The sequence below is a fragment of the Sinocyclocheilus anshuiensis genome, unplaced genomic scaffold, assembly GCF_001515605.1.
Source record: "Sinocyclocheilus anshuiensis isolate Anshui unplaced genomic scaffold, SAMN03320099.WGS_v1.1 scaffold44, whole genome shotgun sequence".
Taxonomy (NCBI): Eukaryota; Metazoa; Chordata; class Actinopteri; order Cypriniformes; family Cyprinidae; genus Sinocyclocheilus; species Sinocyclocheilus anshuiensis.
Genome location: NW_015555746.1, coordinates 2,469,240 through 2,484,355, shown reverse-complemented (window position 1 = coordinate 2,484,355; position 15,116 = coordinate 2,469,240). Strand labels below are relative to the sequence as shown.

Here is a 15,116-nt window from a genome sequence, read left to right as displayed (position 1 = left end):
TGCTGTAAAACCTGACTTTATTTTATTTTTATGAACTGAGGGACAAATCCATTTCTTTGGTAAGTGACAGCATGCCACAGATGCTATCAATAGAGCTTAACTTGCATTGAACTTGGAAGATTTCTCTAATGGTGCTTTTCCACTGCATGGTACAACACGGAGAACAGACGTTCCTCTCGTTGATAGCAGAGGAGCGGATCCAGCGAGAGCTTGATGGGGCGATGTGGAATGAAAACGTTTTTTTTAGGGGTCGTGGTTGTAGAGGCGGCGCAACTATAATGACATGTGAATAATCCCGCCCACTCTAAAGTGGTACTGAACTGCAGTGGAAACGCAAACCGTGCCGAGCCGAACCGTGCCGTGCCGTACTGAGCCGTACCGAGCCGAGTCGTACCACGCAGTGGAAAAGCCCCATAATAGGTCTTTGTAAAGAAGTTTGTTCAGCTGAAGTACTACTACTACCAAAAAAAAAAAGGATTCCAAAAAGCCTTGGCTTGGCAGTCTGTGCTTAGATTTATATGAGGATTCAGTAAGTCATGTCTCCATGCTATAAACGCCCCACCTCATTGCTCTTTTCAGCTCCATTTGAGCTTATTTTCTTCCATCTTTTCACCGTTACACGTTGTCCCTCAATGGGACAACACCATTGGTGCCTGTGCACATTATATTTGTGTTCTCAAGTCTTTTATATGTTTTGTAGCCTGATGTACAGCATCATTTATATATAATTTATTTAGCAATGTTTAGGACACCCTGTTCTTTCAAAGTACATGTGCTATGAAGCAATTAGGCATCATGTAATATTGTTTCATGTCACATCCCTGCTAAAAAAAATCATTAAGGCCAACAAAGCATATCTTTTTTCATCAAGGATACTTTTATTTGTATTTTCATCCTTCTGCAAAATTCATCCGTCAAATTCTTATCATCTTATGTAGACATTAAAAAAATCTCTTGTGTGGTAGGATAAAATAAATCTATATTTCACACGTAGCCATTAAAATGTTAGGCGCAGCCTCAGCGTTTTCATGACACTGTTGGTGAGAAATGACTCCTTTTTTTGATTATGCATCACCAATTGCATCTTCAAACACCTTCGGGGCTTCAGGGTTCAGAGCCACAGTACACACACACACACTCGTTAAAGAACGGATTTGAGAAATTAGAGAGTTCAGCTTTTCGTTAATAGGCAATTTGCTTGAGTAAGAGTTTTTTAATGCCAATTTAGCAGGGAAACTGATTTGCTTATCTTTAGATTTGCTTGAAATTCAGTGTTAATAACTAAACTTGAGCACAAACCTGGAATTTTTTTTGCAACTAAGCTTAAAGTTTTGCTGCTGAAGAATCATGTCCTCTCCTCACCATATTTTATGGTAAAACAGACGAGTCTGTGTAAAACTACAAAAGTACAAAATGTGGTTGTTAACCCTAGTGAAAAATAAGTATACTAAAATGTACTTGAAAAGCATTTATTTCATGCTAAGTATACTACAAATACATTTACATATTTATGTACTTAATAAAATTACCCCGCAACTGTACTTTTAGTTTACTAAACTGGTATACTTAAAGCCTGCTAAATTGGAACAACTAATTTTGTACTTAATGCACTTTAATTGTGCGTAAGTAGTGCTGAAGTCCAACTAAAGATACACTGAAGTATATTTGATTGTGCTAAAGTTGAACTGTTGCAAGTATACTTCAGGTACACTTTAAATATCTTGCATTTAAAGACTAATACAGTATACAGTATATTATTCGATATATGTTAATATATTATTCAAAGAGTATGCAATCCTCATCAATAGTGACATTAAAACACATTTTAGGCTTAGTATAAAAAAAATGTGCATTGTGCTCAAAATAAAGTTGTACTCCAGTACAAGTATAGTACTCCAAATAAAGTTGATTACAACTTTTATATCAGTAAGTCTCGAGCGATATGGCAGTAAATATGTTAATTGATTTTAACTATACTTAGTATGGAATAAATGTATTTTAAATAAATTACTTTTTTACTAGGGGGAAGGTATGCTGTGTGTGTTTTTTGCATGTTTTGTGTTCTACCAGACAAAAATCATGAAAATATGATGGATTAGAAAGATAATAGTACATCTTTTCTCAAAAAATGACTAGTGAGCATTTAACTTTCTTGGAGACCACTCTATGTAACATGTTTGCATTGCATTGATGTTCCAGGAACATTAGTCCTAATCAGGTTTTGTAATGTCTTCTGTACATTAGGTTATGTGAAGTGCTCAATCTGGACCCCAGGCATGTCCTGATTGCCGAGGTCATCTTCACCAACATCGGAGGAGCTGCCACTGCTGTTGGAGATCCACCCAATGTCATCATCGTATCCAACCAGGATCTGCGTAAAAAAGTATGTAATTAATTCCCACCATTCTTATTTGATGCTGGGTTATTCACGGGTGGAAGGATATTGTGCTGCTGTCGTGTACCTGTTGAGAATGTCTCGGGGAACTTGTTGGACAAATTATACATGACTGCACAAATAAACAAAAACACACAGACACAAGCATGTGACCGAGCATTTTTCTGGCATAGAATGATAGCCTTGTGCCAAAACACGCTGTCACTATCTACTCAAGGCTAAAACACCATGGCATCCTGTCTTACACCTCAGACTATTAATTATGTAGGAATACTTCTTGCCAGCTTTAGTTACGCTCTGCCAAATTCTCTCTCTCTGTCTCTCTCGCTCGCTTTCTCTCAGCAGAGTTGAAATCTTTTAACTTCAATAAAAACTAAACGGCAAACCTGTACAGTCATTGTGTACAAACTCTGAGACCAACAATTTTCGACTAAGGGTATGCAAGATGTTTGGCTGCAATTGACTTGTTACTCACAGTATCTCGCCTGTTTCACATACTATGCAAACACAGCATGTAAGGTATTGACACATTGCACATCAGAAAATCTGACTAAATCAAGATCATTTAGGCAGTTTTATTTGTCATATTACCATTCGAGTGTAAATATCTAATTATTTTTAATGTAAATTAGATATTTTAAAAAATCAATAGGTTACACTTTATTTTAAGGTGTCCTTGTTACAGTGTAATTATACATTTAAGCACTGAGTAATATTAATTAATGGTTAGGGTTTGGCTTGGGGTTACTGACATGTAATTATGAATAATTTATTGTTAGGGTTATTATAATAGTAAGTACATGTAACATGTGTAACAAGGACACCTTAAAATAAAGTTTTATCATTCAATATATTTAATATGTATTGCTATTAATCAAATTCATATTTACCTTAGCTTATTTTGGCCTTTCTCTTGTTTGGCAAATGAATAACACTTAAAATGCAGGTGTAGGAAGGCAGAGAGAGAGAGAGAGTTTGTAACCATAAAAGCGAACAAAAATCTGCATTTCTTACAGACTGGGGTGTCTTTTTTTCTGGAACCTAAGAAGCTCCCACACTGGCGAACTAACTTTTTTCGGATTCGAGTAGAATGTCTTTCTTTCATCTGTTTTCTCAAACATGTTTTTTTTTTGTGGTAGTAGTAACTACACACGCTGTTGTTGTCTTTTTTCCCCACTGTATGATGAGTGGCAACTGTGTTGAGTTGCAATACTATTACAATATTATGTATGTGTGCTATTAACATGTTATCAGTATTCCATTTTTAAATGGTTATCATCGATATCAGTATACTGTGACACTCCTATTTGATTATGCACTGTGAAACAGGTATTATTGTGTGTTACTTGATGCTGTTGAAGGTACAAAGAAGCAATGCCTGTGGATGCAAGTGATTACAAAATATAAGGTCTGCAACATCGGCTTGTACTTTCCTAACATAATCACAGAACAGTATCACAAGGACTTTCTTTTTTCGTTGTACAACTTCAGAGTCTATGAGCAAACTCTTTCCATCAAACCCTAACTCGCAGGAAAACACTATTTTAAGGTCACGGGCAGGCTGAATAATCTCCAGGTTTATGATGTGACCTCAAAGCAGAGAGTCTTGTGTGGTTCTGTCTTCACTGAGGTTTTTTTAATATTGGTTTGATTGCAAAGGTGAGGGAACATTTTGTGATTTATTATTCACTTTAATGGAGGAGACGGAACAGTGTGACCCAGGTTTGCGGTTGATTAAAATGTTCTTGTTCACATTCAGACAGAGATCAATGCATGACCTCATCAGTTGTATGGCTAAATTCACAGTATATGTCTTGCAGTTTATTCTGTCTGTTTGTTTGACAGTATTTGAGTGTCCGCCAGTTTGTCTTTTTGTAGTCATGTTTGTTGTTTTATAGCTTTTATTTAGGATTATGGATATGAATGCAGTTTGAACGGCTAACCCTTTGAGTGCACTTCATAACATGACTCAAGTATGTGTTGCGTTCTCGGCATTGCCGCAAGCTGGCATTAGCATAAACTGTCTGCTTCTACAGCTAGTTTTCTCTTTTAAATCCGAGGAGGGGCAGTTTGAAGAGAATGTTGCTGAGCAAGTTAGATCTCATAAGTATGTTTACCTGAATAATAACAAATCAGATTCAATAGCGAAGACATTCGAAGCTAGCTTTATCATCCCATGAGATTTGTTATCGTCTCCATAGCGTAAGAACACTCATTTAATATGTTTAACGGGACTGTGCTCACAATGCTTTAGCTGAGCATTTGCATAAAGTATACTTCTGGCCTAAATCGTGCAGCTTGTTGAGGTGTGCTATTACCTGGTGATTTACAATACAACAGACAATGAAAATCCATTAGATGTGCATTGAAATTGCATTGGCACTACACTGAGGAAACAGAACGTTATACAGACTTGCGCTATATCCGAATATGCGTACTTCCATACTATATAGTAGGCAGTGAAGGGTAGATTACTTACAAATTGTAGTCTATTACTAATTACAGATTACATGGTGAAAACTGTAGTTAGTAATGTAATCTACTGTAGATTACTCATTTTAAGTAATATAATCTGACTACTTTTTAGATTACTTTTAGATTACATTTTATCTAACTTGTTTTAAACTTATCATTAAACATACCATATTGGTATAAAAAAGAGAAGAGAAAGAAAACATATTTCTTTTTTTATAAAAACACTGTAAAATGCATTAAACATTGTTACACCATGGTTTCCCCAAACTAGGCTTAATGTAATAACTGCAGTGGGTTTGTGAGTTGATAAAAAAAGCTAAAATAAAAATAATTTAAACACTTGGACACTAAAAGTAGAAATATTTTATTTGTTTACCTGCATGTCATTGTGTCCATTAACCGATATCAGAGAACTGTTTGGGAATCCCTGCCTTTCATGAATGAAAATTAATAAACATGAAAACAACAAAGACATTACACAAATATTTTTGTCCAGACTTTCAGAATCAACAGTTACTGAAGGTCATTGGATATGATGAGAACATAATGTTTCACAGCTATACATCACCAGTGTTTAGTAGCTTGCATAATTATTTGTTTCATGTATGGTCTAATTGCTTAACAGGTGTTTTTCACTCAAATTCAGAAGCATGTTGTGCACACTTATTTACATGCCATTTGTGAATATAGTCAGAGCTAAATGGTATGAAACACAGTAGGATTTTTGAAAGGAAAAATTAAGAGAGAAAAAAAAAAGAATTAGGGAGAATCAGTAAGTTATGAATAATTTACAATGGCAAGTTCTTCTTCCATAAAAGCATGTATGCTAGTCTATGTGTTAGTGTATATGGTCAAAGTGTGTGTCAGTAAGTACGTGTAAGTGTCCAGCTAAAGCCCTGAATGAGACACAGAGGATGAGATAGAGCACTTTCATCTCCAGCTCCGGATGCTGATTAAAGATGCTCTCTTTGCAGCCACTCTACCCTGCAGCTCTTCTTTCACACACTACCACAGACACAATGACTAAGACAAAAAACCCTATGTGTGTGTGTGAGTATCAGTGCAAAAAAGAAAGGGAGCGGAAAAAGGGTGGCTATAAGTATAGCAGATCCATCTTTTTCTGACAGTCTATTTAAAAGGCTACATGCCAAAAGAACAACTATATGCCTAAAAACCTCAATCTATTTGGAGCCATAAATTCTGATGTCATATAAACATCTTGTGAGCGAAACTGATTTCCAGCACCATCACACTTTCTGACAGAGATGGATGAATTAGTGTGTGAAGCACATTAAATTAGCTGTTTTAATCAAGTGCTGCTTCACGTTTTAAGTGCGTTTTAAAGAGAGAATCTCAAGGGTGACTTGAAGGGTCAAGCAAAGGTAAAGAGAGGAGTTTTGTAATACACATGATTTTTTAAATGCTTTTATTGTAGGTGGGAATATAGGACTTTTGGGTGGCCTGAACACTGTTTAGATCAGAAGTCATTATAGCAAAAGATTAACAGTTAATTAGGGCTCATTTTCACCTGAATCAAAAATATTTGATTTTTTAAATTAGCGCATAAATTCTGTTAATATGAAATTGTCAAATTTATTATTGTCAGAATTATTGTGAAAAACTGGTTAGAAAACAAATTTTGGAGACTCTGATTTCTGAGGTCTAACTCCATTGAAAAGTTTTTCGCTCTCTGGGGATAATTTCTTGGATATTTATTTAGACAAACTAGCTGGCCAACCAACATCTTAATGTTTCCTATGTGGGTTGAGTTGTACATTACCTTCCTGCGTTCCTGATGATTGACTGTTTTGCTTTTTATTATTTTTATTTTTATTTCTTATTTTTATTTTCATTTTTATTTGTTTTATTTATGTATTTTTATTTATTTTCTTTGTGAGTGCATGTGAAGTCTGCGACAGTGTTGTTTGTTTTTTCTGTGTTGTACTCTGAAAAATCCTTAAAGGGGTGCTGCTAAAAAGAACATTATTTTGTGTATTTGGTGTAATGAAATGTGTTTATGCGGTTTAAGGTTAAAAAAACACATTATTTTCCACATACTGTACATTATTGTTTCTCCTCTATGCCCCGCCTTTCTGAAACTCGTTGATTTTTACAAAGCTCATCGTTCTGAAAAAGCGAGGTGTGCTGTGATTGGCCAGCTATCCAGTGCGTTGTGATTGGCCGAATACCTCAAGCGTGTGACGGAAATGTTACGCCCCTTACCATACTGTGATGATGCCCCGTCAGGACAGAGCGATGATTCAAAAACATGAAAACCCATTATAAACGAGGCATTCGTTGCATCCATTGGGGACATAATTATGGATTATAATGACTTATACTGTCTTTTTACGCGTTGCGTTGCATCGCGCCGCGTAAACATAAAACCATGTCTGCATTTGTGATTGGAGAAATGACAAACAACAAGCCCTACTCTACACTGCCCAAAAAACTCGCTTTAAATATATAAAATATAAAAACTCTTTAAATATAAAAAAACGTACTTAAAGTCTTCGAGTCAGAACACTCAAAATGGCTTTTTAGCCACGTCTAACTGCAGCTGGTTTGGCATTTCAGTGTTGTCTTCTGATATTTCATAGTTTAATAATATTAAATTATTTGGGAAATTAGTAAGCAGTAAACTGGCCATTTTCAATTTCTTGTACTCTTTACATTTCACGAAGATTTGTAGAAATCTGGGATATGAAAGGTACAAAATTCATGATACACACAAAATTACAGACGTTTAATTAGTAAAAGGGATGAAAGGGAAATTATTAGTTTAAAAAAATTGGATGAAAACCAACTGATATTTCACAAACTTTTTTTTAAGTTTTCAAAGTTTCACTTTGTTAACAGATCTAGTGCAAAAATGGATGGAAAGCGGACTTAGAACATTTATTATTGTATGTGATAGTTAAAGAACAGTGTATTCACTGTTAATTCATGTTTGTTAATAAACTAATGTTAACAAATGAAAATCAAATATTAAAATGTATTGCTATATGCAGAAATTAACATTATTCTGTGACATTTTAGTATAGGGACCAGTTCTCACTATTAACAAGTTGCTTATTAGCATGCCTATTATTAACATATTGGCTGTTTATTAGTACTTACAGAGCACATATTCTGCATGACCATAATCCCACCCAATACCTAAACGTAACAACTACCTAACTATTAATAAGCTGCAAATTAAAAGTTTTAGTTAATGGTTTGTTAATAGCAAGAAAGTGTGACCCATTATTCTAGATTAACAAATGCTGTAAAAGTATTTTTCATTCATTTTGAACATAGTTAACTAATGTTAACTAACTGAAGCTTATAGTAAAGTCTTACTGTATTCTTTGTTAAAAAAAGGTCATTAAACCCATTAAAACCCATCAACGAGGGCGACTTAAATATTTCATGAGAAGTTCAATAGTTGCTATCACAGTTTTTAATTTAGTTATTCCTCACACTCTTCCATCGGCGACAGAAAGGTGCCTGGTTTAAATTGTTGTTTCTTCAGCTGGCTTTCAGAGCTGAAATCGCTGTGGGGTTTGAGTTAATTTGTGGCTCAATAGAAACACCGTCCTTGCCTGTCAAACCGGCTGTTGCACAGGATGATGCAGCGGTAATCATGCTCAAGTTATATTTTCCACATCAAGGTCACTTCCTGCTTGGCTACAATTGACAGTGGGAAGTTTCTGAAAAACCCAATATCCATAAACTTGCATTTCTGACAGGCCTAAATCTCTGGAGGGTGGAACCCATCAAACGTACTGAAGCTCCCCCCCGCTCTAAATTTACTACTTTATAAACAATTTTTGCTTTCCGTCAGGACGTTTAGTGATAAATATGCTCCTGTAGTGGATACACAGAGGAGTGTGTGAAGTGCTGGACAGATTCATCCATTCTGTTCCGCAGGGAGAGATTTCATCTGCTGCAATTATTGACATGGATGCAGTGGTTTGTGTTATCTCTGTGTTACACGGGCCAGATTTATTTATATTTGAGAGGGCTTCTGTTTGTGTTGACAACATGCAGATGATGAATGGAGATACAACTTCATGTGCAAAAAATGACACCCACACATGTATGCAGTTCAATACTTGCTCATTTGTTGATTGCTGTGTGCATCGATTTGGTACCTATTTAGCTGGGTCTTAAAGTTAGTCACATAAAATACCACTTTTATAGCATTACTAAGAGATTCCCTGTATTATGAAACACTTTTCTGGTTTACACGTCTATGCATGCGTCTGAGGACTTGGGTTCCTGATGCAATAGAGGTAGGAGTTGTAGCGTCTGGACCAATCAAAAACACAATTTTTCATTCGAAGCTCTTTGTAGAATTGTACAGTAAGAAAGTTATTTCCCTTAACCAGGAAATTAACGTTCTTAGAATTGACAGACAGTTGACCCTGAGAGGTCAGCTAAATATCTACAGCGGATCTAAATATTTATAATTAATTATAACTAGTTATGATTAATTATTCATATTTCCCCATGAGCTGATTCGCTACAGAGTCGATGAAACTCTGGGCTCTCCATGAATGACTGATCCAAAACTATTTTTAAGCTGGTTCAAACAGGTTCTTTTATGGTGTTTGTGTGCACATAAGGTGGTGTAATGTAGTTTACTGATGCTTTGTATAAGCTTAAAAGTTTTTTAGGCGATTTTTGTAAAAATATAAATGTATTTCTGTACCTGGCATTGATATTAGTGTCTTGAGGTATCATTTTATTTTATTTTATTTTATTTTATTTGCAGACTTTAAACTAGCTTGAATCATTCTGGGTATACGGTTGTTTTCTGCTCTATATGTAAATGAATGAGTATTTGCATTTTTGTGTGACTCATGTCTGTTTGCTTGTATATAGCCAAGGATTTAATTTGAGTCTAGTGAAGCCACCACCTTCTCCAGCAGTCACTTAATCCGTTTATTAAGCTCCAATCAGCCTCAAGATCTTTAGAGCCACTGGATTCTGAATGGAAGCTCTGCCATACAAATAGATGGATGACATGGCGCCATACAGCTTAATAAAAAGCACTGTGCTTTACTAATCCACAACTTCAAAAGATTTTATGCACTACCTTGACTTACAAAAAAGCAAATAATGTAATCTGAAAGATGGTTTTGAAAGAAGTCTTTTATGCTCACCAAGGCTGCATTTATTTGATTATAAATACAGAAAAAAACATATTGTGAAATATTATTGCAATTTAAAATAATTGTTTTCTATTTTAGTATGTTTTTAAATAAAATGTATTCCTGTCATGGCAAAGCAGAGTATTCAAGCAATTTTACTCCATTCTTCAATATCAAACCATAATACTTTTTTTTTGTACCATAAAACAACATTTATTTGTAATAATAAAAATGTGTGCTATCACTTTTTTTTCAAAAACCAAAAGTCACAATTTGAATGACCAAATTCACACTTTTTTTTATTAGGTTTTTCATAGTTCTATCAAAGGATTGTTAGAGCGTGAATGAGTGGTAGATGGTAGAAAATGGTCAGAAATGATTTATGATTTTATTAATTTCCCTGCCTAGAAATCACAATTTTTAAAACCTCCAAAGTTTCCAGGTTTTCCATGACCGTGCGAACCCTCTCCATCTAACATTTCTCTGGCAGCAGTCAGTCATGACGGAACATCTTGTACTTGTGGCCTCTTTGTTTATTTGCTTGTGTTTCTTTGTTTGTTTGGGCTGTGCGAGTCGAAATGGGCCCCCCTTCGGTCTCGACAGGATCACTACAGCAGGGATGTTGCCATTTGGTCAGTCAAGCATCCATCTGTGGAGCTCTCTGTAGATCAGACATTTGAGCCTGGGCAGAAGGAGTGTTTCAGGGTCGCTGAGTAGACATCTCATATACCCTGTGCTCTCTCTCTCTGGCATCTGCTGGGCCGTCAGTCACACTCCCAGAAATCTCAGCTGCCAATCAGTGCTTCTCCTGGCCCCAGGCAGACAGGCTTTGGCGGACTCTGGTTTGACCGTGGCCCCTGACTGCTCACTAATCAGCTAACGCCAACAGTGAAGGTCTTTTTGCATAGAGATTTCTCATTCCCTCTTCTCATTGCTTTTTGAAGTTACTTTCTTGGCTGATAAAAGTGGGACAGTGACAACAGAAATGGAGTAAGGGGAGGTCTTATTTACACCTTATGTCTAAGTCATTATCACAACATGCCTGCCTTCAGGACAAAACAAGAGAATCTACAAAGAAAAATCCCCAAACACTGCCTATTGTCTGCAGCTGCATTACTGACAAAGTAATGAGGACTTATGCATCTGCTCTATATGATAGGGCATACAGCTCAACAGCGCAGGAAATCCATGAGGAATAAAGCAGAGGACCGCTTTAATGAAATGTTATCGACAGATCCCCACTAGCCCAGCTTTCCCCAATGAGTCTGTATAAGGATATCTCTTATTTTCAGTAGGTTCAGACATTGGAGTGAAACTCTTGACTTTTAGATGCACTGCACTATTCCTAAATTATTTTTTTAATCAAATGATCCCAAAAACCTTGTGATAGAATATGTTCAGTTAAGAAAGGCTGGTTCATTTTAAAGTAATATTAATATTTTATTTTCCTGAATCTTTCAACATATCAGCCTTTACTTGAACCCTCATGTTATCCCAGACCGAATGCTGGAACCACTACAACTGAATCAGTGAGTTGATTTCAAGAACCTGATCAGGTTGATTTGTGAACACTTTTTAAATGGATCAGCAGATTCACTGAAAAGATCAGATTTGATCTTTTCACAAATCAGACATCACTTTTTGCAATGAGGGTGAATAAATGATGAAATTATAAATTTTTGAGTGAACTTTTCTTTATATACAAAGGGTTTCCCCTCGTCTTGCAGTGGTCCTTTCTTTTGTCCTCCCTGTCATTTCAGTGTATTCTTCTCTTTATAATGTGGTTAAGTAATTCCAAATAATAATTCAATGTTCTTTCCTTTAAAACGCTTTCCTTACAAATCTAATTGATAGAGTACACAAATGGATGTTTGTTCTTCTGAATGCCTCTCTCTCTCTCACTCACTCACTCACTCACTCACTCACTCACTCACTCTTTATTCCTGATCTCCTGTAGAGGTCACTGTATACCAGTCTTCACGTCTCTTTGTCTCCATTCACATTTGTCTCATGTTGGCATCTGAGATTGGACATGTTGTTTTTTTTTTGTTTGCTTACTAGCATCTTAATTTTTATTTTTCCAAATAATGCAAGACCATGCTTATCCTTTCAATCGTGATTTTGTTTTATGGGTGGAGGATTTAGTACCTTGAGCTGCTTTAGGGAGGTTATACTGCCAAAAACCAGCATCAGTGTTACCCCCCGCCATTTTTACCAGCCTTTTGTTTCATTTCTAAGACGTACCTCTAAGTCCTGGGTTTTTGCCAAGCCTGAGCAATGCGGGGAGCCGAACTACAACAGGGATGCAATTATCTTGTATCTTGCCAGTTCCTTTACAAAATAGAAGAGGCTGGGTCTAGTTGTCACATTTTTTTTTACTAATTTTTAATTTCTCATGGTCCATTTCTGTATAGGTACAAAAAAATAAAGTCTTGGCTACAATAAAACATTTTTGCCGTTATTATTGCCCAAGAAAAAAAGCACAGTTTATTTAACACCTGTTGACCTTTTGTTAAAATTATATTGGTGCTAAAATGTCACAATGGTAGCCTGCCATTAAATAGCCTGTTATAAACTTCTCACTAAGCACAATTTAAACAGTAAAGCAATTTGTGACCCTGGACCACAAAACCAGTCTTAAGTCGCTGGGGTATATTTGTAGCAATAGCCAAAAATACATTGTATGGGTCAAAATGATTGATTTTTATTTTATGCCAAAAATCATTAGTATATTAAGTAAAGATCATGTTCCATGAAGATATTTTGTACATTTCCTACTGTAAATAATATTAAAACTTAAATTTTGATTAGTAGTATGCATTGCTAAGAACTTAATTTGGACAACTTTAAAGGCCATTTTCTCAATATTAAAATTTTTTTGCACCCTCAGATTCCAGATTTTCATTCTATGGAAAGCTTATTTATTCAGCTTTCGGATGATGTATAAATCTCAATTTTTGAAAAATTGACCCTTATGACTGGTTTTGTGGTCTAGGGTCACATTTGTGAACTGTAGAATTCTTTGTAGAATGTCTTTGTACTAATTATGTACACATATGGGGGAAGTCGTGGCCTAATGGTTAGAGAGTCGGTCTCGTAACCCAAAGGTTGCGGGTTCGAGTCTCGTACCGGCAGGGATTGTGGGTGGGGGGAGTGAATGTACAGCGCTCTCTCCCACCTTCAATACCACGACTGAGGTGCCCTTGAACAAGGCACCGAACCCCCAACTGCTCCACGGGTGCCGCAGCAAAAAAATGGCTGCCCACTGCTCCGGGTGTGTGTTCACGGTGTGTGTGTGTTCACTTTGGATGGGATAAATGCAGAGCACTAATTCCGAGTATGGGTCACGTCACTTTTTTTTCACTTTCATATGTCCCCATGTAAACAAGCAAAGATACCTCATGGGTTATACACCAGCGATGTATTGAAAGATAAGTCGTCGGATTAGAGTTCAGGCCACACGGATCTGTTTTACATATCTCTATCAGTGGTGCCATTTGAAAATGTGATGCCATCTGGTTATGATGAAAGATGGGGTGGGCTGCACAGGCAAGAAAATATCATCTGAAGCTAGATGTTCAGCCGAGAGGGCTGTGTGCTCTTGATATGAATGAAAATTAATAAATAGTCAAGAGCATTTTAAGAGGATTTGTGCCACATGCAGGTGCTCATTTAAATCTTATATAAGTGTTTAAATGCATAAAGATACAAGCATTAAAATGCTGAACATGATTCTGTTGATGAAATGTAATCAAGGCCTCCATCCACATTATATGGAGAGCCAGTAAAGTGGATGTGATCTCTACTTGGTGCTTAGAATAGATTTCATGAAATACCACAGCAAATTAATTGCATAATTTTTTAAAAGGGTGAAAATTAACCCGCCCTCTTCTTCCTCTAGGGGATTGACTTTGCGGCCTTTACGGGTTACATGTTCCTGGGAATCTGTCTGGTGCTGCTGACCTCATTTCCTTGTTTGAGAATGCTGTACTGGAATAAGAAACTTTACAACAAAGAATCCAGCGAAATCGTGGGTGAGTATTCATTTATTCTGCGCTGTTCCTACGCACCAGTTTTCCCAAAATCACATGGAACTACCCTGAAGTGTATGCTGAGCCACTCTGCTTTCCTTCCTTTTTGATTCAAGCTCTTTTGTTCTGACATGTGCAATGAAAAATTCATTCATAATTCCATTGACCTAGATCTTAAAGAATGTGCAATCATTTCTAAAAACCATAGAGTGGTTGAGGGCACACTTGACCTTTCCTTGTTGACAGCAGTTCTTCCTATATGGGTATGTGAATGAGTGTCATACACCGTTCTACGCTATTTACACCAAATCTCGTATCCTATCCAAAGCTCCTTACATTTGGCCTTTGAGCCCCAGTGACTGGGATAGGCACAGCCTACCCTTTCATGAATGATTAGAACCTCAGCAATACATCAATTTTTCATCCGCCCCTGCTCCTCCCCCACCTCTGACGATCACATTGATGTGTTTAGTCTCTCTGTACCCTTCGGGCTGTTTTCCCTGATATTTCCATTATTCTTATCGGATGAGCCTGTTCTGAAAGCCGTAACGCGTCTGTATTAAATACATTAATCCTGTCATAGATGACCTCTCTCAAGACCTAGACTTTATGCACAGTTTTCAGATAGGACATGTTAGAGGGTCAGTGTTTGTCTGGTTAGCATGGCCCGTTTAGCCCCTGCTGGTAGATGTTGTAACTACACCATCTGGAACCACAAAGCCACTGTGCATTTTGAAGAAATTATATAATATTTTTTAAAGAAAATTTTTATATATGAGCAATATCACATGAGTAGATGTGAGATATGGATGTATATTGGCACGGCTGATAATTACAGCATGCCGATACTCGCATAACTCACTGTGAGCCATAACTCACTGCAGTGATAGTTACAAACAGTGAAACAGTTGTTGGAGCTCCGTTCTGCTATCACTCTAATATCGCACTCTTATCAGCCAACCAGATTCGAGGACCAGAAAGAACTGTTGTATACTGTGTATATGTATATATACTATATATATATATATATATATATATATATATATAAACACAACTTCCAACTTCTCAACAAATATA

General features: G+C 36.5%; 1 protein-coding gene across 1 annotated transcript in view; it reads left to right on the top strand.

Annotated features, from left to right (window-relative positions):
- The window catches only part of LOC107673493 (P protein), an 87,532-nt gene that overhangs the window by 27,172 nt on the left and 45,244 nt on the right, over window positions 1-15,116 (top strand). The window contains exons 15-16 of the mRNA XM_016467090.1: window positions 2,245-2,383; window positions 13,910-14,042. Of these exons, the coding sequence (XP_016322576.1) occupies window positions 2,245-2,383; window positions 13,910-14,042 (272 nt within the window). The remainder of the gene's footprint in view (window positions 1-2,244; window positions 2,384-13,909; window positions 14,043-15,116) is intronic.